Source organism: Phyllobates terribilis, unplaced genomic scaffold (assembly GCF_046119375.1).
Source record: "Phyllobates terribilis strain yellow unplaced genomic scaffold, ASM4611937v1 Scaffold_11__3_contigs__length_659146591, whole genome shotgun sequence".
Lineage (NCBI taxonomy): Eukaryota > Metazoa > Chordata > Amphibia > Anura > Dendrobatidae > Phyllobates > Phyllobates terribilis.
Genome location: NW_027362771.1, coordinates 425,654,613 through 425,680,949, shown reverse-complemented (window position 1 = coordinate 425,680,949; position 26,337 = coordinate 425,654,613). Strand labels below are relative to the sequence as shown.

At 41.5% G+C, this 26,337-nt stretch overlaps 1 protein-coding gene across 2 annotated transcripts in view; it reads left to right on the top strand.

The window, feature by feature from the left end:
• The window catches only part of IQGAP1 (IQ motif containing GTPase activating protein 1), a 160,904-nt gene extending 134,822 nt beyond the window's left edge, over positions 1-26,082 (top strand). For both annotated transcript variants that reach the window (XM_073653145.1, XM_073653146.1), the window contains 20 exons: positions 1,342-1,512; positions 2,499-2,582; positions 2,675-2,746; positions 2,832-2,901; positions 3,458-3,666; positions 4,701-4,856; positions 6,700-6,863; positions 7,769-7,993; positions 8,087-8,227; positions 9,096-9,180; positions 12,266-12,498; positions 13,460-13,592; positions 14,479-14,581; positions 16,993-17,128; positions 17,230-17,317; positions 17,493-17,705; positions 18,830-18,996; positions 19,623-19,739; positions 20,513-20,621; positions 25,031-26,082. In XM_073653145.1, the coding sequence (XP_073509246.1) occupies positions 1,342-1,512; positions 2,499-2,582; positions 2,675-2,746; positions 2,832-2,901; positions 3,458-3,666; positions 4,701-4,856; positions 6,700-6,863; positions 7,769-7,993; positions 8,087-8,227; positions 9,096-9,180; positions 12,266-12,498; positions 13,460-13,592; positions 14,479-14,581; positions 16,993-17,128; positions 17,230-17,317; positions 17,493-17,705; positions 18,830-18,996; positions 19,623-19,739; positions 20,513-20,621; positions 25,031-25,144 (2,790 nt within the window). In that variant the 3' untranslated portion in view covers positions 25,145-26,082. The remainder of the gene's footprint in view (positions 1-1,341; positions 1,513-2,498; positions 2,583-2,674; positions 2,747-2,831; positions 2,902-3,457; positions 3,667-4,700; positions 4,857-6,699; positions 6,864-7,768; positions 7,994-8,086; positions 8,228-9,095; positions 9,181-12,265; positions 12,499-13,459; positions 13,593-14,478; positions 14,582-16,992; positions 17,129-17,229; positions 17,318-17,492; positions 17,706-18,829; positions 18,997-19,622; positions 19,740-20,512; positions 20,622-25,030) is intronic.
• The last annotated feature ends 255 nt before the right edge of the window (positions 26,083-26,337 follow it).

The following is a 26,337-nucleotide window of genomic DNA, read 5'->3' as shown; positions in this document are numbered from 1 at the left end:
CCAGGGAATCCCATTGTAAAAAGTAAAAAAAAAAAAAAAAAAAAGTATGAATTTTAACTTTTAAATCTGCAAATTGTCTCTTCAGAGAGGAAGAGAACCAGAACTCTAGTGCCACCTACAGGAAGTAGGAAGCCAAACCAGAACTCACACTTTGCACTAACGAGGGGCAGTACCCCGAAACACAGTGTCTGCAAATTGAGTTTCTGGTTCTGGCTTATATCCTAAGTCATGTGACAAGGCTCGTTAAAGGATCACTATTGACTTTTAGGATTGCTACTTCCTATAGGAGGCACTAGAGTTCTAGTCCTCTTCCTCTCTGAAGAGACAATTTGCATATTTCCCAGAGGAGCATTGCAGCTTTAAAAGTCTCCTCACGGTGACATGCTTAACATGTCACTCTCCACAAGAAGAAATGTTACCCCTTGGATAACTTTTAAATCTATAACTTTTTTCCTATGTTTTCTATTGGATACCATTTTAATGGATGGTGAAGATTACTATGCGATTCTATACCTTTTGTGGTTTACTGAGATACATGGGGCAGATAGAGGCCACTCTTTTGGCCTCTGTTGGGCTCATGTAACCATTTTAGTGTTCAAGACCGTACATCACAATTATAGTTACAAGCAGCAAAGGTTTATTTCATATTATTTTAAGGGAAAACTTTCCTGTGAATTGTTACTCCCAAAATATGAAGTTATCTCCTCTCCAGAGGATAGGGGTCCAACCGCTGGGACCACCAGCAATCTCGAGAACGCCGCTCTGGAACCCAAGGACCCGATACATCAGAGCTTTGTCTAAAATGAATCGGAGTTGCCATGCTCGACCTCTGCTCCATTCATTGTATAGGGACTCCTGGGAATAGCAGAGTGCTGTACTCAGCTTTCTCTGGTGATCCCATAGCCAGTGAGTGGAAGCCGATCATGGCACCTCTGCTCAATTCAAGATGGAGCTGAAGAACCCGGCTCCTGAGTCTTGCTCTTGAGATAGTTGTGGGTTCCATCGGGAGGACGCCCAGTGATCAGTAAATTAGCCTCTATTTTCAAAATAACTTAAAAACACTGATCTGAATCCCCTTCTGCGCCATCTGTGAAACGATGATCTGTTAGTCCACCATAATTGTCACAAAGTTATCGTAGCCCTACCTCTGATGTCAGTGGAGAGATGATGTCTATGTCCTTTTCTATACTAATCCACCCCTAACTCTGCTCCAGGAATAAAAGAAGGGAGGATCTAAGTGGAAGCCATCTTATCGCTATTCCTGTATTTGTGGTTATCACATTGTCTTTTACCTCATGCTTTGTTGTCATCAGTATTATTTTGTGTGTTTTACTCTAACAGAGCACTATTTCTGGTGTTTCGGCTGCTTACAACCGGGAACAGTTATGGCTGGCTAACGAAAGCCTCATCACCAAACTGCAGGCTCGCTGTCGAGGCTACCTGATGCGCAAGAAATTTAACTCAAGAATGAAGTTTTTAAAAGAACAGGCTCCCGCAGTGACCTGCATTCAGGTTGGTTCTCTATTATATTTAATATATGTCTGCCCGAAATAACATGAAATGTCTTGTAATAGTATGTCCCCATAGGTAAAGGTTTAGCCTTTTAGTCTTTATTCAGCCTTGGGGATTTTCCCTTTGACTTTAATGGTGTTGGGAGGGGCACATGTAAAGGGAACCTGTCACCTGCTTGAGGCTCGGGCGGGTGGTCTCCCTTCCTTCATTATGGGTAAGTGATTGACTGTATTTGATGACTCCTATGTACAGGCTGCATGTCAGGACTAGGAACGTACACACTCGAAAGGCGTAAATCTGTGCTCCCGGTTCTCTGGTTTTCCGCCTCCCACCCACTCCAACTGTTTGTGCTATATGCCTTTTTATTGTTTCTTTTTTCAATGTCGCAATTAAAGTCATGTTTTCATCATACCTAACTACATGCTGCTAATGCTGGATTTTTTTTTTTCGTTCTGTTTGCTCCAGTTTTTCAATGTCATTTTTTAAAATATGGTACTCAGAACTGGACACAGAATTCCAGATGAGGTCTGATAGATAGGGAGAAGCTGCCGGGACCTACAATGGACTAGTCACCCTATACACATAGTCCTGGCCGTCTTTTCTCTGTCTTTATCTGAAACGCCACAGCATTTCAGAATAAACATACCTGGCTGCAATAAAGCAGGCAGGCTCCCATTCATGATACCTGTGGATCGGGCAGCATCAATCAGATGACAGGTTCCCTTTAAAGTTTTTTTTATGTGTAATGAATCCCTGTTACTCCAAGAAATCATTGATTATACTATATATACATTATACTGTGGTAGGCTTCATCAATACATCACAGACATACAAATAAAAAAAAATACATTTGTTGGTGTCATTATAAATTGTGCTCATGTCCCTCTATCCTGTCCAGAGTTTGGGGTCGGTGGTTGCATGTGGTATACAGTAAATGAATCTGAAATAATAATGATAATGGTTAACCCCTATCTTTTTCCTCATAGTCCCACTACAGAGGTCAGAAGCAGCGGAAAGCATTCAAGGACCGCATGCGGTATCTGAACGATCACAGTGATGAAGTAGTGAAGGTACTGCACTACTACTTGTTTAGTCGGAATAATGGTGAATAAATGATTGTTAGATGTCGTAATGACTAATTCATCATTCTATATTATTGCAGATTCAGTCATACACTCGAATGTATCAAGCCAGGAAACGCTACAGAGACAGACTAAAGTATTTTCATGACCATGTGAGTACATTGACCTACGTGTCCTGACGATAGTGCGTGCTTTTACTGAGATCGCATCTAATAGCTCTGTATTTCTTGTCCACAGATTAATGATATAGTAAAAATCCAAGCTTTCATCCGTGCCAACAAAGCCCGAGATGACTACAAGACTTTGAGTAAGTTCTAACCTGTGAATGACTCTTCCCTGAGCTAAAACACAATATTGCCTTTCTGAGTTATCGGGTCATAAACCCTTTTATTCATGTTGTCCATACACGTAACTAAAGGTCTAGAAGTATTCTAGGAAGGTTCGGGCTTTTATATATAAATGCCCTAAGAAAATAGGATCAGTCATTTCAGCTTATAATGTTCGTTCTCGAGAGGATGACTGATTCCTTTTTAGCACTCGGAGACTTTTTTTTTTGCTCTCTCATGACATCACAGATCCTTCTGAAAATGAAGTGTATCTGGAGATAAGCTATTAAAGCCATGGGAAATTTTTGGGCACATATACATTAAAAATCCATGGACTGATGCAATCCACTAAAGCAGGTGCCACTGCTCTTCAGCGATTGTCTGCTTTGATGGACACTTGGCCGAGCATGCATGTGTATGGAGCTGCTGTATGAATGGGCAGCTGTAGTGTTACAGTCCCCTAAACATGCCTTCTTGGATTGCTGTTAAGATGTTACACCAGAAATGATATAATACTTTTGTCTTTCCCTCTTCCAGTCAATGCAGAAGATCCACCAATGGCCGTGGTGCGCAAGTTTGTTCATCTTTTGGATCAGAGCGACCAGGATTTCCAGGAAGAGTTGGAAGTCATGAAACTGAGAGAAGAAGTAGTGACTCTTCTCAGATCAAACCAGCAGCTGGAGAATGATCTCAATCTTATGGATATCAAGATTGGACTCCTTGTGAAAAACAAAATTACACTGCAGGTATATTACTGCAGTCAGATCTTCTGCACGGGCTTCTTGATAGCATTACTTACAGCTTGTGCAATGCATGATAGAAAATGCATTTCTGAAAAGGGTCTCATGGGATTACATAAAGAAGCATTCAATACAAATGATGGCCCTGACATATAGAAACATACAGCTAAAGTTCTATAGAACTTGATCCATATAGTGACTATAAGGCCACGTTCAGTATTTAACATCAGTATTTGAAAATTGTCTCTTCAGAGAGGAAGAGGACTAGAACTCTAGCTCCACCTATAGGAAGTAGCAATCCTAAAAGTCAATATCGACTCTCTAACGAGCGTTGTCACATGACTTTGGATAAAAGCCAGAACCAGAATCTCAATTTGCAGACACTGTGTTTCGGGTGCTGTCCCTCGTCAGTACCCCGAAACATAAAGCATACTGTCGGCAAATTGAGATTCCGGTTCTGGATTTTATCCTAAGTCATGTGATAAGGCTCTTTAAAGGGTTGATATTGACTTTTTGGATTGCTACTTTATACAGGTGGCACTAGAGTTCTAGCCATTTTCCTTTCTGAAGAGACAGTTTACATATTTCCAGAGGAGCATTGCGGCTTAAAAGTCTCCTCACCTTGGCATGTTTGACCCGTCACTCTCTGCAAGGCGAAACGTTACCCCACAACATCAGTATCTGTAAGCCAAAATCAGAATTGGAACAATCAGAGGAGAGTATAATGGAAACACGTCACCACTTTTTGTATTTTTCCCCCACTTCTGATTTTGGCTTACAAAAACTGAGGTAAAACACTGAACGTGTGAATGTGGCCTTAGAAACAAAGCTCAGTAACATTATGGTAAATGTATTAACAGTCGTGAGCTCCATGATCCGGTCGTTCACATCAGCAGACTTTAAAGACAGATGTGACAGTCACTCTTACTTTTTATACTTTGTTTTCTTCATCACTAGTCAAGGAGAACTAAACTTTTACTAATATTGAGACACATGAGAACCCAATATGAAGCTTTACTAGTGGCTTTTCTCTATTCTAGGATGTTGTGTCCCATAGTAAGAAGTTAACAAAGAAAAATAAGGAGCAGCTCTCTGACATGATGATGCTAAATAAGCAGAAGGGAGGACTGAAGGCTCTGAGCAAGGAGAAAAGGGAAAAGCTGGAGGCCTACCAGCACCTCTTTTACTTACTGCAGGTATATGAATAGGTTGAAACATTTGTACTATGGCTCTAGAGGATAAGATACTGATTGTCTTGGAGTATTATGTCCTTTAAATTTACTATTCACTTGGTGTTTAAGTGCTTAGTTTGTCTCCCGTGGTCGGTACCTCGTCTTTTAAATGGTTTGCACCAATAAAGCAGGTTATCACTAATTCATTGGATAGGTTGTAACTTGTTGATCACTTAGGTTCCCACTGCAGTTCCCTGTCTTAATGGAGTGATGGTCCCGCATGTGCACCACCTCCATACATTGACTGCCGGAGATAGCCGAGGCCATAGGTTGTTGCATTCCGGCGGGACACAGCTCTGTTCTTGGAATTGGAGGGGTCCCATCAGTGAGACCTACATCGATCAGCAAGCGATAAACTATCCTATTAATAAGTGATAATTTTCTATTAGGGTATGTGCGCATGTTGCAGATTTAGTGCTTTTTTTGTCATGTTTTTTTCTGCGTGGATTTGTGACAGAACCTGATGCCAGCAAAATGAATGAGAAACCTGAAGTCTCATGCACACATTGAGTATTTTTGACTTGCAGATTTGGTGCAGAAAATCTGCAGCATGTCAATTCTCTGTGTGTTTTTGCCTGGGTTTTTCACCCATTGAATGCACTGAAAAAACGCAAGCAAAAACGCAATGTTTTTGAGTCTGCCTTTTCCTACCAAGAGATGCAGAAATTTCTGCACCAAATACTCAATGTGTGCACATATCCTTATGGTACAGACTCTTGCATTGTTCTTTAGATTGCTCCAGCATTTAATCTACACATCGGCATCTAATTGCTTATGTTAAAGGGGTAGTATGGGCTAAATAAAACTTTGCTCAGGGGGTGGGATATGTATAAATAAACTCAGTCACATGCTCACCTACAGGCACCCACCTAGAGCCAGCACAGGCGGCTCAGTGGTCTGCTTAGAGACAGGAAGCAATGATGTCACTGTTACACCATCCCCTGAATGCTGCGGCCTGTGATTGGCTGCAGTGGTCGGGTGACTTTGAGGTGTGCTTCATTATAAAACATCTGAAAATGCACTCCTTAAAGTCATAAAGGAATTGTATTTTCACTCCTTCCCATCTCTGGATCCAGATGGGTGCTGTTAGGTGAGTATTACTGAATTTGGTGGGATTTACATGTCCTGTCCCCTGTGTAAAGTCAGTACATCTTTATGTTATACAATACTTTTATCCAATGCATGGGTGCAAATCCTAACTAACTGATAAGAAAATATTCAGAGAATAAAGAAAAACACTGAATTACAAATTAGAATATGTCAGCACTTATAGCGGTAAATCTGTACAATCCCCTGTAATAATATGAGTGAACACTGTGCTGAGACATCTTTACCTACTTACCTAGGGCCTAGAATAGATGGTTTCACTTACAATAGTAGTAAGGCCGGGGCTACACGACGGCATGTGTTCTGCGGCACTGAAATCGTAGTGTTGCATTGTGCCATCTAACGATTTCCTATGGGGTCTTATGTGAGCTCCTGTGACACAAATGTCCTCGTCACAGTCGCTTGTGACGCTCTTGCAAGTTGCACACACGACATCGGATTGTGTGCATCTTGGCTGTTTTTTTTTTTGTTTTTTTTTTTACAGCAAAATCAAAGCTCTAAATTAGTCGTGCGGTGGCAAGTCACAAAAAAAGGTGCATATATGCTTTTGGTTGGGTGACTTGTCCTAGAACTGCTGTCACGTGACACATGTCGTAGCCCCATCCTTTATTTTACGGTTGTGTAGTTTGACTTGTACACTATGGACTTGTATACGGAGAATGACATACTTCAATTGACTGCTTATCATTGTTTCCTGCAGACTAATCCGACATATCTGGCAAAGCTCATTTTCCAAATGCCCCAGAATAAATCCACTAAATTCATGGACTCTGTCATTTTTACTCTTTATAACTATGCATCCAATCAAAGAGAAGAATATCTGCTCCTGCGTCTCTTCAAAACCGCTCTCCAAGAGGAGATAAAGTGAGTGCCTACATAGAGATACATTACCTAAGGGCTTATGTGATTACTGTACCTGCTGTCCCATGTTCACACCATACATGCAGAGGTACACGTTACCTTACAGAAAGAATTTGCAATCTATGAATGTACTCTACTTTTTGGGCGAATTTTGTATGAACCTCAATTTGATGTGATAAATGGGTTGTCTAGAATTACAAAAACATAGCTGTTTTTTTTTTTCAGAAGCAGTGCCACACAGGTCTGTATATTGCTGTGTGACCTAATTTTTTGCTTTTCATTAGAGCTGAGCTACAAATTCCAGGTACATCCCATGGTCAAGTGCGGTGCTTTTTGTGGAAGAGAGGAGCCACGGTTTTTAAGCATGGACAACCCTATCATGTATTTATATGTTAAAGGTGTTGTCCACTATCTGGACTACCCATTTTTAAATGCCGTAGTCACAGCGATGTCGGCGATGGTTCTCCTAGTACACGCTTGACATTGTCATGCCACGTGAGAGCTCCAGCCAATCCATGGTCGCTGATGGGCTGCTTCACTCATACTTGATGTCCGAGTTTCATCCGAGGTAAGTGTGAGTGAAGCAGCCCATCAGTGCCTGCTAATAGACTGCAGCTCTCACATAACATGACAATGTCACAGAAGGAGATCTAGGCATCTATCCTGCTTGCTGACAGTTTCTACAGCGAGCTTTTTTCTGTGCTGCACAGTAAAGACAAACTGAAAAAGCATGATACAAAATTTCTCCCCTTTATAATGTATGTGCTGAGAGTAGGCTCTGTTCATGTCAGCCGGTACATTTTTATGCCTGTCTATGAAGCTCATATCCATGATGACGGATCCATTTAAAATACGTTATAGTCTTTTTGCAACTTTGAAACCTAAAATATTTTACTCTCTCATCACAGATCCAAGGTGGACATGATTCAGGAAATAGTCACTGGGAACCCGACTGTTATAAAGATGGTGGTGAGCTTTAACCGTGGCGCTCGTGGTCAGAATGCTTTGAGGCAGATTCTGTCACCAGTAGTGAAAGAGATCATGGATGATAAGTCCCTCAACATCAAAACTGACCCAGTAGATATTTACAAGTCCTGGGTAAATCAGATGGAGTCTCAGACTGGAGAAGCAAGGTGAGACGCTCTCCACTACCATTAAGGCTTATAATCTTTTTCTTATGTAGTTGTCGCTGTCATAATCATTTTTGTTACTGTATTTTTCAACAGCAAACTGCCTTATGATGTCACTCCGGAGCAAGCGATGGCACACGAGGAGGTGAAAAACAAACTGGATGCCTCCATCAAGAACATGAGGACGGTTACAGACAAGTTCCTCTCTGCGATCATTAGTTCAGTTGATAAGATCCCGTAAGTCTTCCTGTTATCTCTGCTGTCATTTATGCCATTATTTATTACAATTTATTTTATCTAAGTGTATATAAAGGTAGTCATACGTCTTCCATACGCCTCTGCACGTTCTTCTCAATGTGGAGATAGGAATAAGGCACTGGCAGACTTCCGGGGGCTTTTTATTTCCCTTAACAACGAAACAATTGAGTATGTTGAAATCCAAAATGCCAAACCTATATTTTCAAAGCGAGCTTCCACTGGTCCTTATTATTGGGGTATGTTGGAGTCCCGTACTTAGAATTTGTGGTGAGACCCCCAGCAATCAGCAAGCTATCACCTATCTGGCGATAACTTGCTAAGATGGTAATTACCCTTTAATGCCAATCATTCTTTCTAGCAGTGCTCTTTTCTTCCATAGTAGAATTCAATATGCCTATAATATATGACTTGCCTAAGAAAATGCTGTTCTGTATTATACACTTATTGACTCCTGAACCAGGATGAAGCTTGTATGACAGGTCTGACCTGTTTTATATATTTTTTCTATTACAAGATAATACATAGGCGATGATATTGAATTTTTTTCATATACCCCCTATATAATAAAAAGGAAACAAAAGTGTAATATTAAATAGATGCTAATGATTGTGGAGCGTGTGTTCTACAAATCAACTCTTGTTTTTTGCCATCTGTTTTTATCTTTCGAATAGCAAAAAGCTCGGTAATAAGCACTTTATTCTTTCCTTTTACCAAACACATTCTATCAGTTGTATTGATGTGAGTTCACCATACACATGATGACAAGTAGCATTTATGTTACATATTTGTCTTTTTACCTTTGCCATCTGTTCTGTGTAACTCATGGATGTTTCCTCTACTGTTCCAGGTACGCCATGCGTTACATTGCAAAGGTCCTGAAACATTCCCTTCATGAGAAGTTTCCTGACGCTGGAGAAGATGAATTGCTGAAGGTCAGTTTCTGTAAGGTTTGGTGGAGATAAGCTGGACATACACATTAACATTAGGCCTTGGGTACACAGTGACTTTTTGTAGCGCTGCTAAACTTTCAAAACCATTTTTGCATATTCTGTCAAGCATTGAAAGTTATTTAAGTTTGCAAATCACTTTATTAAAGGGAATCTGTCACTATTTTGATACCTGATTTTAAAGCAACATGATGTAGAGGAACAGGCCCGAATTCCAGTCATATCACTTACTGGGTTGCTTGCTGTAGTTTTAATAAAATCTTTGTTTTATCAGCAGGAGATTATCACTAGAGGACTAGTAAACCTGCTGCCATGTAGTGCTCCACATTCATGAGCTCTGTATAACTTCGCCCACACCACTGATCGGCAGCTTCATGTGTGCACTGTGCATAGGCAGAAAGCTGCCAATCAGTTGTTCCTGTGATGGATAAGTGGCTGCCAGGTAACAGTCTTTTTTTTATTTTTGCCATTGAAAAGAACATGAACGTTCGACATACAGAGAGGCCAGCAAGTGTATGGCCAGATTTAATGGACAAATGAATGGTTGTATAGGGTGCAGTTAGTTGGGTGGAAAATGAAAAAGTAATGCTGCGTGCACACGATGCGTTTTTCATGCGTTTATGCTGCGGAATTTCCGCAGCGGAAACGCATCAAAAACGCATGGTAATCCGCACCCCATGGTCCCCAATGGCATTCCGCAATGTCCATGCACATGTTGCGGATTTTTCCGCAGCATTTCTGCAGCGCTCATAAATCCCCAGCATGTTCATTAATTTTGCGGAAGCGCCGCCTTTGACTTGCATAGAGACGCATAGAATCCGTGTCTGTACATTTCTACAAGCGGCTTCTATGCGTCTCTATGTGCGGATGGTACCCAGTTCTGGAGGAGAGAAGACTCTCATCCAGACCTGGGTACCATTCTACCTGTGAAAAAAAGAATAAAATAATAAATAACGTTATATTCACCTTTCCGACGGCTCTCTCTGCATGCAGGCATCGCTGAAGGACCTTTGGTGACGTCACAGTCATGTGACCGCAGGCCCTTCACCGCTGTGTCTCGCGATATGCCGGGAACCATACAGGAAGGAGCGCTGCAGCACACGCCGGGGAATCGGGGGGGAGTATAGCTTTATTTTTTTTATTTTTACGGTCACACTGTATAAATCCATGCTGTTTGCATGGATTTATATAGTGTGACCTAGTTGTCAAGCACTTTCCAAGTGATGCTATCGCCTGGAAAGCGCTTGTCAATCTGCATGCGGAAACGCATGTGAATCCGCATGTATTCTGCAGGAAAAACGCATGCACAATCTGCATGCGTTTTTTCTGCCAGGGAGATGCAGAAATGCTGCAGAAATTTTCTGCTTCATTTCTGCATCGTGGGCACATAGCCTAACAGTTTATCTTAAAATTAGAGCAGAGATCCTGAAATATCAGTGTGCACAACCCAAGCCCACTGGATATAAAGTCTTCCTTCCTCAGGTTATCATCACATATGAGTGTATACCAACTACTAGTCTTTCTCTTTGTGTCTCACATGGCTGGTTACCAGCATTCTTAGACAGATGATTGGCAAAGTGGCCTGGTAATGCCCCCGGGGCCCTGTGTCTCTGCACCTCAGACAGATTTGTAATCCAGGACTGTACCTGTATTGATGCATGGGAGCTGTAATCTAAAGATTGAGGACTGTTTGGTGGTTGTGCATACAGCACCCAACCAAATCTGTTTCAGTATCTTCCGCTTATATGCCCTAGCATTATAGACTCTGTCATGTACTTTGAAATATGAATCGTATTAATGGATTCATCTTACTTTTAATGAAAATGAGCCCAGATGACGTCAAACTTAAGGAAAATGAAATCATATTTCTATACAGCATATAAATATATTTGTGTTGTGAGGCAGTGACCGGGATCGTATACAAGGGACATTATATATCCCCCAGAATGTGTACAGAGACCTATTAAATCCATTGGAGTGCATTGCAGTCACAGACACAGCTGCGGCTGCAATGCAGGAACGAAGGTGAGCATTGACCTAGTCAGGCTATCTGGCTAAGGCAGATTAGTAAAACCCTGCAGGGCCTTCATTTCTTGGAGGAGGTCACAGGAGGCAGTGGGGCGGCCTCCTCCCTCCAACCCGGGTTTTCCAGTGGCTCTGGCCACAGGTCCTTTAAAAACCCTGCATTAAGGATTAGTGGTGTTCAGTGTTGGGACCTGCTAGGAACATAGCAGGAAAGCTCGGCTTGCCTGTATGTAGCTGAACCCACGCCTGGGAAGGCTCTGCACCGGTCAGGCTCTGAGCGGCCCGGCCGTTGCCCACGGCAACCGTCGTTATGGACTGATGTTAACCCTTCTGCGAACTGGAGGACTTTTCTGTTTTATCCGTGAGTGCTGAATGAAAGCTGTTTATGTTGGACTTGCTTGGGTCACTGCCTCAGTTACTGCACGGTGTGAACACCGCCGCCTTACAGTGTGTAGAATGCAAAGTGCTTGCTGCCTCTGGCTTCATTAGTTTAGGTTGTGCTGTATTCAGAATTGTTTAGTATAGTGACATGGCGCCCTCTGCTGGTCACTTTTAGATCAACAGCCTAATTGTTTTAGATTCTTCCTATGCTTTATTTCCAATGTTCTTTCTTTCTGCCGACAACCACTGCACTTTATCTGAAGTCTATTCTCTTTTCTGTTCTTCTAGCTTTCTGCTTCTTTGCACTGAGGCCTCGATAATGCACTAGCTCTGACCAAGGTGATTATTTTGTTTCACTAGTTCAGCGGTAGGTCAGATTGAATAATTTCCCGAAGATTTATTAATGTAAAACATAACGTGCCCCTATAGATCTTACAGCCTAATTTCCCACCAATAGTGGTGTCCCACAGTAGGTGGTTCTGACTGCCTGTCATTATACCCCGGAAAAGCAATCAGCTGCAAGTATATGGGATGGAATGACATTTTGGATTCCTCTGTCATTTGCTTATTGCAATTTGTTGCTTTTGCTTAACTTGTTACTATTATTTTAACAGAACAATATGTGATTTTTGGCACTAATACTGCCTCTGCTTCTATGTAATAGATAGTGGGAAATCTGCTGTACTATCGCTACATGAATCCAGCTATTGTGGCTCCAGATGCCTTTGATATCATTGACCTTTCTGCTGGAGGTCAGCTAACCACAGATCAGCGCCGGAACCTTGGATCCATTGCCAAGATGCTCCAACATGCTGCCTCCAACAAGATGTTCCTTGGGGACAATGCCCACCTGGGCATGATCAATGAATACCTCGCTCAGTCCTACCAGAAATTTAGGTAGTTACAAATCTTAAAATAATGCTTTATACTGAAAAAAAAAAAAAAGATAGTCCCGTGGACTCATAGTATAGATGGAGAATGTGTATGGGATGGGGCAAGGGATGGTGCGGCAAATTATACATAAGTGACCATTAAAGGGGTAATCCAGGTTTGGGATGAAAGTCTGCAGTCGCTTTGTCAGGATTCTCCGCACGCTATCAAGATCCTTTGGTGTTGCAGGTGACGTGACCGCAAGCATGCGATTTGCATACTTTTGGTTATGTGCCGACTAGACGTGCTCGGCCTCGCTCAGTAGAAGTGTATTCAGAGGGGATGAGCAGGTCTAATCAGAATGTGGCCGGAAGTATACAAGTCACTTATTCTCACTGGCAACACAGGAGAATCCTGACTGTGTGCATTGCACATGCTGTCAGGATTCAGAAGTCTGCTGTCACATAGAGTGACTACAGACTTGCATCCCAAGCCTGGACAACTCCTTTAAATACTAATGGGATTCCCCAGAGTCCATCTGCTTTTCAAAAGATCCACAATGCATGTAATATACTATAATTCACATGTTTTTTGCCTTCATTTGTTACCAGACGGTTGCCAATGCAAACTTGTTTAATTAGATAGATATCCTATATAGAAGAAGACTCCACTATAATCTATAATCAATAGTTCTTTATTAATTCATGATATCAATGCAAAACATCCATGAAAATCCATAACATTTGGGGAGAAAGATATGTGATGTGGAACAAGATCTGGTGACACGCCGTTACCTTCCTATAGGACAGACCTGGGCTCGTGAGCTACATCAGGACCTCTGGCTGTTTCAGTCCGGGCCCACGGATTAAGACTGCCAAAGGGCCGAAAACACTGGCCCATGGGTCGCACTATGCGGCCACCTTCCTTTGCCCGGCGTCCCGTTTTCACCACTATCTGCATCCTCAGGCTGATTTCTCATTGTCCACAGACGCTTCTTCCAATCTGCTTGTGAAGTTCCAGAGCCACAGGATAAATTTAATGTGGATGAATATTCAGATCTGATCACCCTCACCAAACCGGTCATCTATATTTCTATAGGAGAAATTGTTAATACTCACACTGTAAGTACGTCAGCCCTGTCTGCTCAGGCAAGGGTGACAACATTGCCATATGTCACCCTATCTGCCATTATCACATCTTTATCTGTCTGGTAAGCTTGTTGTACAGTGTAGCACGTGGCAGGGTTAATGGGTGCAGTCCTGTAGGTGCAGTGAAGTGTTCACCCAGCAGCAGCATCACCTGTGTAACACAAGGCTGAGGCCTCTCACCCAAAGTGCCATAGTATGCATCCGTAATTAGATGCCCATAGGAGTACCTGCATATAATGGATAATACACTGATCAAAAATATAAACGCAACACTTTTTTGTTTTTGTTCCCATTTTTCATGAGCTGAACTCAAAGATCTTAGACTTTTTCTATGTACACAAAAGGCCTTTTTCTCTCAAATATTGTTCACAAATGTGTGAAAATCTGTGTTAGTGAGCCCTTCTCCTTTGCGAGATAATCCATCCACCTGATCAGACACATGGTTACTGCACAGGTGTGCCTAGGCTGGCCACAATAAAAGGCCACTCTAAAACGGGCAGTTTTCTCACACAGCGCAATGCCACAGATGTCGCAGGTTTTGAGGGTGCGTACAATTGACATGCTGACTGCAGAGATGACCACCAGAGCATATGTAATGCCAAGAGCATGACAAAGGCCAAGTTTCAGACATTGAAGCACATTCTTAAGCAGTAAAGCGCAGAAAACCTGTACGTTAAAGGGGTTGTCCAAAAATGTAAGAAAATTGTCTAAGTGCTTAAGTTGATGTAGGGAGACTTACAGGCCGGACAATGCTCCTTGGCACCCTGTATATATTTAATATGTGTGTATGTTAAAGTGAACATTATATGTTGTGACTGAACCCACAGGACAGTGGTTAACCATGGTCTTTATATTGCAGCTGCTTCTGGACCACCAGGACGCTATAGCACCGGAGCACAACGATCCCATCCATGAGCTGTTAGATGATCTTGGCGAGGTTCCTACTATTGAGTCTCTTATAGGTGAGAGATTGCTGCTCATGTGATGAATGGATAAGACAATAAAATTTATGTTGGTGACAATATCCTTAAAAAAAAGTTTGAAATGATAATTCTGGTTCATTACCAGTTTGTTAAATGTTAAAACCGGTTGTACCATTAAGAAACCTCTTTTTCTAAAAACTGTCTCCCTGGCAATTGGTCACTGCAGATCCATCTTCTGGATCCTATAGTGATCGATTTTCGCCATGTCGGCAGCCCCCTTCGGCCCTATATGTAGCAGTGAGAGACACAGAATAACCACTTTTACAATTTGCTAATATCGGCTATTGACTCTCATTTTTAAATACGTCTTTATGTTTAAGGACCCAGTGCAGTAATTATTTACAGTACAGACCAAAAGTTTGGACACACCTTCTCATTTAAAGATTTTTCTGTATTTTCATGACTATGAAAATTGTACATTCACACTGAAGGCATCAAAACTATGAATTAACACATGTGGAATTATATACTTAACAAAAAAGTGTGAAACAAGAGGTAGTCACCGGAAATGGTTTTCACTTCACAGGTGTGCCCTGTCAGGTTTAATAAGTGGGATTTCTTGCCTTATAAATGGGGTTGGGACCATCAGTTGTGTTGTGCAGAAGTCTGGTGGATACACAGCTGATAGTCCTACTGAATAGACTGTTAGCTGCTTTTTTCTTGCCATAATACAAATTCTAAGTAAAGAAAAAGGAGTGGCCATCATTACTTTAAGAAATGAAGGTCAGTCAGTGCGAAAAATTGGGAAAACTTTGAAAGTGTCTCCAAGTGCAGTTGCAAAAACCATCAAGCGCTACAAAGAAACTGGCTCACATGAGGACCGCCCCAGGAAAGGGAAGACCAAGAGTCACCTCTGCTTCTGAGGATAAGTTTATCCGAGTCACCAGCCTCAGAAATCGCAGGTTAACAGCAGCTCAGATTAGAGACCAGGTCAATGCCATACAGAGTTCTAGCAGCAGACCCATCTCTTCAACAACTGTTAAGATGAGACTTTGTGTAGCAGGCCTTCATGGTAAAATAGCTGCTAGGAAACCACTGCTAAGGACAGGCAACAAGCAGAAGAGACTTGTTTGGGCTAAAGAAGACAAGGAATGGACATTAGACCAGTGGAAATCTGTGCTTTGGTCTGATGAGTCCAAATTTGAGATCTTTGGTTCCAACCACCGTGTCTTTGTGCGACGCAGGAAAGGTGAACGGATGGACTCTACATGCCTGGTTCCCACCGTGAAGCATGGAGGAGGAGGTGTGATGGTGTGGGGGTGCTTTGCTGGTGACACTCTTGGGGATTTATTCAAAATTGAAGGCATACTGAACCAGCATGGCTACCACAGCATCTTGCAGCGGCATGCTATTCCTTCCGGTTTGCGTTTAGGTGGACCATCATTTATTTTTCAACAGGACAATGACCCCAAACACACCTCCAGGCTGTGTAAGGGCTATTTGACCAAGATGGAGAGTGATGGGGTGCTACGCCAGATGACCTGGCCTCCACAGTCACCAGACCTGAACCCAATCGAGATGGTTTGGGGTGAGCTGGACCGCAGAGTGAAGACAAAAGGGCCAACAAGTGCTAAGCATCTCTGGGAACTCCTTCAAGATTGTTGGAAGACCATTTCCGGTGACTACCTCTTGAAGCTCATCAAGAGAATGCCAAGAGTGTGCAAAGCAGTCATCAAAGCGAAAGGTGGCTACTTTGAAGAACCTAGAATATAAGACATATTTTCAGTTGTTTCACACTTTTTTGTTAAGTATATAATTCCACATGTGTTAATTCATAGTTTTGATGCCTTCAGTGTGAATGTACAATTTTCATAGTCATGAAAATACAGAAAAATCTTTAAATGAGAAGGTGTGTCCAAACTTTTGGTCTGTACTGTATATAAGACTTAAAGAGGTACTTCAATCTCCAGTATCCTATCCATAATATGTAGAAGGTGTAATATTAATAATATTAAAAAATAACTATAATTAGAAATGTAGTATAGTTCTGGTTTTCCATGTCTCTTTCCTCATGTGCAGGGCATTGCAGGACCTTAGGTATCCATGGTTACGACCACTGATATAATGACAAGTAGTTGCTAGTGGTCGTAACCATGGATACCTAAGGTCCTGCAAAGCCTGCACATGAAGAAAGAGACATTGCGAATCAGAAAAACTATATTACATTTGTAATTGGAGGTATTTGCTAATATTATTATTACACCTACTACATATTGGGATAGGATCTTGGAGATGGGAATACCCCTTTTTAAAGGCATTTATTTTTTCTTTTACAGCCTACGTCCAGCTGCATTTTGTATATCTCTGTTGAAGACGTTATTTCAGTTTCAGACATTATGACAAAGATTTTATGCATTTTTTCTGACTTTTCTTTTTCTTGTTTGCTTCAGGTGAGGTACCAGGAACTTCCCCAGATAACAGTAAAGAGTCCCTAGCAAAGACGGAGGTGTCCCTGACCCTCACTAACAAGTTTGAAGTCATTGGCGATGAGAATGCAGAAAAAGATGCAAAGACCATCTTACTGAAGTAAGAGCTGTAGTTGTGGGGTCTTCAGTGCAGAGGGGAATTATTTGCTCATATGGGCAAATGACGTAGTTAATGATTCATTATTTTATTTTATCTTACAGCGCAAAACGGCTGATAGTGGATGTCATTCGGTTCCAACCTGGAGAGACCTTGACAGAAATTTTGGATACTCCAGCAACCCCTGAACAGGTGAAGTGTCATTCTTTATTTAATGCCCTCCCCTAACAAGAGCGTCAGTGCCACCGATACACGTGTCCATTATTTGGTGATTACAGTACAATGAGTACATCTTGTTTGCCTTGTGATCTGATATATAGAAGTCATTTCTGGTTTATTCATCTGTCTGTTGCCTATTTCGTTCCAGGAAGCAGATCATCAGAGAGCCATGCAGAGAAGGGCCATCAGAGATGCCAAGACACCTGACAAAATGAAAAAGGCCACAACTTTACGGCAAGGCAACAATCTAACTCTGCAAGAGAAGAAAGAGAAGATACAAAGTGGGCTGAAAAAGTTGGCAGAGTTGGGAATGGTGAAGCCAGAGAGTCGGTATCAAGATCTCATCAATGATATTGCTAAGGTAAATACAGACTATCTTAAAGTGGTCTGTCACCAGATTTCACCTTACAAACTGCATACATTATTAAATGGACCTCTCAGACTTGTTAAAGCTGGTGTACTCCTTTTTAAAATCCATGTCACAAAGGTTGTATAATCCTCAAATTAAAGTAATCATTTTATAATGCAAATATTTTCTTGTGAGAAGAAGAGGACTAGAAAACTCTAGTGCCAACTAAAGGTGTAGCTAGCCTAAAAGTCTATATTGACCCTTTAAAGTGCTTTGCCACATGACTTGGGATAAGAAGCTAAACCAGACACTCCATTTGCAGACATGTTTTTCGAGCTGTTTGCAGTGATGAGGGGCAAACACCCCGAATCCTGTTTCTGCAATTGGAGTGTCTGGTTTGCCTTTTCATCCTACGTCATGTGACAACGCTTGTTAACAAATCGATATTGACTTTTAGAACTGCTACATCCAACAGATGGCCCTAGATTTCTAGTCCTCTGCCTCTCTGAAGAGGATATTTGCATTTTTAATTTCCAAGAGGAGCATTGCATGGCCTATAGGTCTCGGCTTAGCAATCTTCTCAAGGAGAACCATTCCCCCTTAGACCTGATTTTTTAATAAAATGATCATTTTAATATTGGGAATGAAAACTTTCACAAAACAGTGTACAGTCATTCTGACATGGATTATCAGACTAAGTACACCAGCCTCATCAAGTCTAAGTGATCTGTTTAATAATGTATACAGTTTGTATTGTAAAATATGGCGACTGATCTCATTTAAACAATTTTTATGATTAAAGACAGCTGGCCATACATGTCACTAGTAAGGTTCTCTTTGGGAAGAATGTAGTGTTACATGACAGGTATTTAAATTATTTGCTGTCAATGTAATACATGGTGGAGACACTTCTGCTGGAGCTAAGGACACTGTGTGCAGCAGCTCTGGCTAATGGATTGGACTCCTGATCCCCCTCTATAAGGTCTGTACTGCCTAATAGGGCACTGTGTATGCATGATAGGGAGGCATTATTTAGAGCTGCAGTGTGATTTCATTCTTCAGTAACTCTACCAACCCTTTATTCAACTTTTAAAGGTTTTTTGTTTTGTAATCATGATTAACTTCTTTCTCTCAAGGATATCCGTAATCAAAGGCGATACCGTCAGAGAAGAAAAGCAGAATTGGTGAAGCTGCAACAGACACATGCTGCTCTCAACTCCAAGGCCCTGTTCTATGAGGAACAGGTAGACTACTACAAAAGTTACATCAAAACGTGCCTGGACAACCTTGCAAGCAAGGGCAAGTAAGTAAAGTCTATTGCTGTGATGGTGTAATGCTGTTTGAAGTGTACTTAGTGCTAATGTCGCTGATGGAAATGATGCACCAGGGATTTGGAGCTTAGAGGTTGGTGTATTGTGGTTGGGCCCGGTTACCTTGTGAGAGCCGTGCCCACCCTATGATCCTCTGGTGAGTCAATCTACCCTTTGCTACAAATTTCAATAACATCACTTAAAGGGGTTTTGTCATCTCTTATCACTAGGATTGGTAGAGGTCTCCCACCTATCCGGAGAATGCAGGTGATTCAGCGCTGGTGTAGGGTTACATATCCATCATTGTTTTTCCACTACACTGCACTCAGATGAACAGGGATCTGCAAGGTGGCCCCATTCAAGTAAATGGTGCTGTCTGCAGTGTCTTGCACAGATTGGTGGCTGAGAGCCCCCCTGTGCTCATCTGAAGGGCGCAGACCCTCTCTGATCATAAAGTGTTAACATATTTCTGGGAAATTACTTTAAGTAAGTTAAATCCCATTTTACCAGTTCCTGATTTCCAGCGTGTAGGATATGAAATATTTTTGCTCATGCTGTTTACCACCGTGATACACAGGTCAATGAGTCAAATAACTTTTTTCTATTTTCTTAAACTTAGGGTTTCCAAGAAACCAGGACATGTGAAGAAAAGTAAAAAGATTTCTCTCAAATACTCAGCAGCCCGGCTCCATGAAAAAGGCGTGTTATTGGAGATTGAAGATCTGCAAGGCAATCAGTACGTGGCACCGTCTGTAACTACTTCTGCAGGCATTGTGCACTTACTTGGGACCAGATTTCAGTATTGCTATTGATCTAGCACTATATACATTACTGACTCAAAGCCCCACACACACAGGAATATGCAAAAACTTGGAAGTCCCCTGTGATCTTGCTGTCAACCAATAGTGAACATGACTGGTCAAAAGTCTGAAAAAAACACGATTGAAATGTATACTCCCGATAATATATTAACACTAACATTTATTTTAATGGTTTTCATGTAGCTCGCGCAATTTAAGCGAACTGTGGTTTTAGTCTCATGACCTAAAAGAAGAGCGAAATTACAGTTCTTGTTTTCATGCTTTGTGGACTCCCCATAAAGTGACATTTTACTAGATGTATTTTCAGTACATGTAGTTTTGTTACACTTCTCACAGTATTTTGGGTCAGGATCCTTATGCATTGCACCACAGATGCCTTTCCTGTATTCTTGCTTCTTCCCATTATGTAGGTGACTTGCAATCACAGTTCTGTGACACCTACTGCCGACCAAAAATCTGTGTTATGAAAGGATTGCTTAACATTTGCACTCCCATCCCTTGAGCAACACCCTTCCCTTTTAGCCCACAGCTACTTTCCTCTGATTGTTGCATCACTACATACATTTCTGCATTACGGGCCTTATTTTGTGTTGTGCACTATGTTCTCTTCTTCTTTACTGTATGATATATGCAATTTGCCAAAAATAATCTCTGCCAACTAGAACCAAAATGTTCCTCTTATCCGCAGGTTTAAGAACGTTATCTTTGAAATCGCTCCCACAGAAGAGGTTGGGGATTTTGAAGTGAAAGCCAAATTCATGGGTGTTCAGATGGAAACCTACATGCTGCATTATCAGGTAATGTGTGAATTCTATGGGTCCTGAGTAACTAAATGTTTACCAAAATTTTTAATATTATTTTGTTCCTTTAAGTGCCTGTGGATCAGTGGGTGCCAGGTTCTGAAACCCCCTCTGATCACTGAAAACAGCACTGAGGAGTGCACCGCTCAGGAGACGGGAGCGAAAATCTCCAGCCTGAGCGTGCACGGATGCATGGATTCAATGAAAAGTATAGCCTCGCTGTTGAATCTGTACTCTGCTCTATGTGCATGCTTGTGCAGGACTTCTCAGGGGTCTCGAGTGATTTGTTTGGATCTCGGGACCTGGACACCTCAATCCACAGGCACTTAAACGGACAAAAAAATATTAACATTTTTTTGCCAATGTTCACTTACTAATTAACCGACTAATTTCACCTGAATTACTGTTAAATCCTATGTGCAACTTGTCATTAAAAAATAAATTTTGGATACGTTTCAGTATACGTGGAAAGGCTCAAGCTGCGCTATATTATTATTACTCTACAGATCCTCTAGTACATCAGTTTTTATTCATTTTTACTACTGCAGCTATTTACCCCAGCATGCCCTATCTGACAAGATTTTTTTCAATGACTTGCGATGGTATTAACAACACCTAGTTTTCCAAAACATCTATGAACATAAAGGTGCCTATACACATATTAAGACTGTGTGCCCACGATGCGTTTTTTAAGCGTTTTCGCAGCGGCAGAAACGCTTAAAAAAACGCATGATAGAAGGCCTGCCATGTTCCCCAATGATAATCCACATGTGCTGTGCACATGCTGCGGAAATTTCCGCTGCGGATTATCATTGTGGAAAAAAATGCTGCACTACCAATTATTTTGCGGAAGCGCAGCGTTTTCGCCACCATTGACTTGCATTAGACTGCATGGATTACGCATCACTGTACATGTAGATGCGCATTCCATGCGTTCCAATGTGCGGATGGTACCCAGGTCTAGAGGAGAGGAGACTCCTCCGGACCCGGTTACCATAGAAACTGTAAAAAAAAGAATAAAATAAAAAATAAAGATTATATTTACCTTCTGACAGCCCCCGCTGCACTCGTCCTCCCATGCCGGCAGCTAGCGATGGACTGAAGGACCTGCGCTGACGTCATAGTCATGTGACGGGTCACGTGACGCTGACGTCGGCAGGTCCTTCAGTGTACCACTGCCGGCAGCCAGGACGGAGGGAAAAAGACACCGGGGGCCATCGGAAGGTAAGTATAGATTTATTTTTTACCATTCTTTTGGTCACAGTATATAAATCCATGCCAGTTGCATGGATTTATATAGTGTGACCAAGTTGACAAGCACTTCCCAAGTGATGCTAAAATCGCTTGGAAAGCGCTTGTCGACCCGCATGCGGAAATGCAAGTGAAGAACGCTTCACATCCGCATGTCCCTGGCAGGAAGAACGCATGTACAATCCGCATGCGTTTTTTTCTGCTAGGGAGATGCAGAAACGCTCAGGAAAAAATCCTGAGCATTTCTGCATCGTGGGCACATAGCCTAAAAGAAATTCAGCCAAACCCATCGATTTTAGTGGTGTCCTTCCTGTGCTCCAATGGCAGATGCTGGAAAATAGAGATAAGACATAATCTGATCGCTTTTTCTTATTAGAATGAGAGTCTGCAGCCGAGTGTGTGAGGTTTTGGGAGGAATTGCTGTTGGCTAAATGAGCGTTCAGCCGACCGCTGTGGTGTATGGCCAGATTTACTCTCTAGTAAAATACCCACCAGTTCCTGTATTGCACATTATCAGCCTAGTTTATTTTTTTAGCCGACAAACCATTAAAGTGGTATTTTCATTTTGTACCTTTTTGGGATATCCATCTTTTTCTCTGAAGAGGCAATTTATACATAGGATATGCCAGAAATGTATGGTACAGTGGGTACGGAAAGTATTCAGACCCCTTTAAATTTTTCACTCTGTTTCATTGCAGCCATTTGATAAATTCTAAAAAGTTCATTTTTTTTCTTATTAAAGTACACTCTGCACCCCATCTCGACTGAAAAAAAAACAGAAACGTAGACATTTTCGCAAATTTATTAAAAAAGAAAAACTGAAATATCACATGGTCATAAGTATTCAGACCCTTTGCTCAGACACTCATATTTAAGTCACATGCTGTCCATTTCCTTGTGATCCTCCTTGAGATGGTTCAACTCCTTCATTGGGGTCCAGCTGTGTTTAATTAAACTGATACAAGTTGATTTGGAAAGGCACACACCTGTCTATATAAGACCTCACAGCTCACAGTGCATGTCAGACCAAATGAGAATCATGAGCTCAAAGGAACTGCCCAAGGAGCTCAGAGACAATTGTGGCAAGGCACAGATCTGGCCAAGGTTACAAAAGAATTTCTGCATTACTCAAGGTTCCTAAGAGCACAGTGGCCTCCATAATTCTTAAATGGAAGACGTTTGGGACCACCAGAAGTCTTCCTAGACCTGGCTGTCCAGCTAAACTAAGCAATCGTGGGAGAAGAGCCTTAGTGAGAGAGGTAAAGAAGAACCCCAAGATCACTGTGGCTGAGCTCCAGAGATGCAGTAGGGAGATGGGAGAAAGTTCCACAAAGTCAATTATCACTGCAGCCCTCCACCAGTCGGACCTTTATGGGAGAGTGGCCCAACGGAAGCCTCTCCTCAGTGCAAGATATATGAAAGCCCGCATAGAGTTTGCTCAAAAACACATGAAAGACTCACAGACTATGAGAAATAAGATTCTCTGGTCTGATGAGACGAAAATAGAACTTTTTGGTGGTAATTCTAAGTGATATTGGTGGAGAAAACAAGGCACTGCTCATCACCTGCCCAATACAATCCCTACAGTGAAACATGGTGGTGGCAGCATCATGCTATGGGGATGTTTTTCAGCTGCAGGGACAGGACGACTGGTTGCAATTGAAGGAAACATGAATGCGGCCAAGTACAGAGATATCCTAGATGAAAACCTCTTCCAGAGTACTCTGGACCTCAGACTTGGCCGAAGGTTCACCTTCCAACAAGACAATGACCCTAAGCAAACAGCTAAACTAACAAAGGAGTGGCTTCAGAACAACTCTGTGACCATTCTTGACTGGCCCAGCCAGAATCCTGACCCAAACCCAATTGAGCATCTCTGGTGAGACCTGAAAATGGCTGTCCACCAACGTTCACCATCCAACCTGACGGAACTGGAGAGGATCTGCAAGGAAGAATGGCAGAGGATCCCCAAATACAGGTGTGAAAAACTTGTTGCATCATTCCCAAGAAGACTCATGGCTGTACTAGCTCAAACGGGTGCTTCTACTCAATACTGAGCAAAAGGTTTGAATGCTTATGACCATGCGATATTTCAGTTTTTTTGCCACAAATGAGACCGGCATCTGATTGGAGAATTGAGCCCCATTGTGCGCTGCTGTAGCAGAGAGGGGGTCAAATTCCTATACAAATGAATGGGGAATTCTGACTATCCTCCATTGATGGGACCCACATCTGCTATACATACATTTATGGCATAGCCTGTGGATGACATAAATATGCAAGAGTGGAATACCCCACTAATACCAGTGGACCACAAATACAAGAGAATATCCTTAGCTGCAAAATATTTCTTGATTTCATGTATTGGTTGACTGTAAAAGCTAAAATCTTCTGTTCTTCAGGTACTTTGTGTATCATCCAGACTTTAAATAGACTGACACTGAGTGTTAAAAGTACTTTGTCTGGAATTAGATACACTTTAGTACAAGGTAACGGTCAAAATCAGGATTTATTATAAAACTTCTACAATGGAGTTTTAAATTCAGTCCAAAGATCAGCCATACATCATGAGACCACTGACTTATTGTTCCCAGCAGGTTTGGGATCTATCTGGTTTCTTTGTATGTGGATTCCCCGCATTCTGCCATGGAGTTCACCTACTCTTTTATCAGAGGCAATATCTGCAGATGTCTGCTACTACAATGTGTGATGACTGTGACCTGTGCGTTTCCACCGGTCACAGAACTCCGTTGTGATATCTAATACTCTGTATCATATAAATCATACATTATTCTTTATAATACAAACCTCAGCTGCTGCAGACCCTCTACTTGAGGAATAAGATGGATACCTGTTCACTTGTCCATCTAAAGGAAATTCTTCAGAATCTGTGGTGTGTATTGTCATGTTTTTCAGCAATACAGAGTATAATACTCACTGGAGCTGCTGAAGAACATCTTTTCTATAGTGGGAAGTCTACATGTTAATCTGTAAGTGGAAGGTGCAATACAGGGAGCTGGCTGTGACCTCTATATAATCATTAGGCTCCGACATCTCTGTCCATGGAAACGTTCTGTTCTCATGTATTACAGATCAATACACTTTATTATTTCGGTCCTGCATTCTTACTATTTTACTTGCTTCTTTTATGGTAGGATCTTCTTCAGCTGCAGTATGAAGGTGTTGCAGTCATGAAGATGTTCGACCGAGCGAAAGTCAATGTAAACCTCCTGATCTTCCTTCTAAACAAGAAATTCTATGGGAAGTAAAACCAGATCTGAGGAGCCAAGCTATGGACCTTTTCTGCCTCCTGGTCACCAAAAAAGGGTGGCTACAACTTACTTAAAATGCTTTTATATATGTATGAGGTCATGTGCCCAAACTCTGCAAGTACTGTATCTCGCTGATGCTAAACATAAGGAAAGCAACACGTGGCTGCAGTGCTTCTACATAATGTTACATAGGAGATGAGCATGGGGTATATACACACCCTTTCTGCCAAGGATTAGTTAGCCTACGATATAACTGGTCTCACAGACCTGCACTAACTGCATCTACAAATACGTATGTGTTAGAATGTTTATTTTTTTTTGTTGTGTAGATGAAAATGATCTTTTCTTTATAGATTATATTCCATATTATTTGACAATTTTCAAAAAGCAAATCTATGTTTCTATTTAACAGTGCAGGCACTTTTTTTTTTTTTCTTTACTTGGTTGATATATTCTGTGCAGAGATGAGAATTTATTCTTGACGTCGCTTATTTATGAGTACGCATCCGTGTCCCCTAACGGCGGGGTTATGTGTAGTCAGCTTCTCAGCTACTGTCAGTATTGACTCAATGGCTGGTTTCTATCGGGCTCTGATACGTGGTGTGATCAAGTGTCATAGCCGCTGATACAGCTCTCGGGGCTGCTAATAATGGGCCATTGGAAATTAACCCATTCACGGAAAGTGGCTGTTTTTAGAACATATTGCTAAACTGGAATTAACCACCGGCCAAATTTTCCTTTATTTGCAGAAAGTCCAACTGGTTCCTTCTATGTCTCAGTTTGTATTTTTTTTGTAGGAATTTTGCCTTAAATTTTGCAACTTTTAGCTAAAAGAGCTAACAGAGGTTTAATATGAAATTTCGGATTGCAATTTTGTGTTACTCAGGAAAGGAAAATTTAAATAGAATTTAATGAAAAAAAAAGTTTATATAAAACCCAAGACGCAATGAGAATAGTTAAAAATCGAAAAGTACTGTAAACGTAAACTCTTAAGTGTTTGAGGTCCTGAGGAGTCGTAAGGAACGTAAGAAACACTATTTCATGAGCATATCTTCAGATGTCATGGTTGTGGCTCCGTCTTTAGGTAGATGCTGTTTAGAAATGTATAGTCATACACCTAGACATTTTTAAGAAAAAAAAATACTTTTTATAATAATAGAGATATGTATATTGATTTTTAAATTGGTATG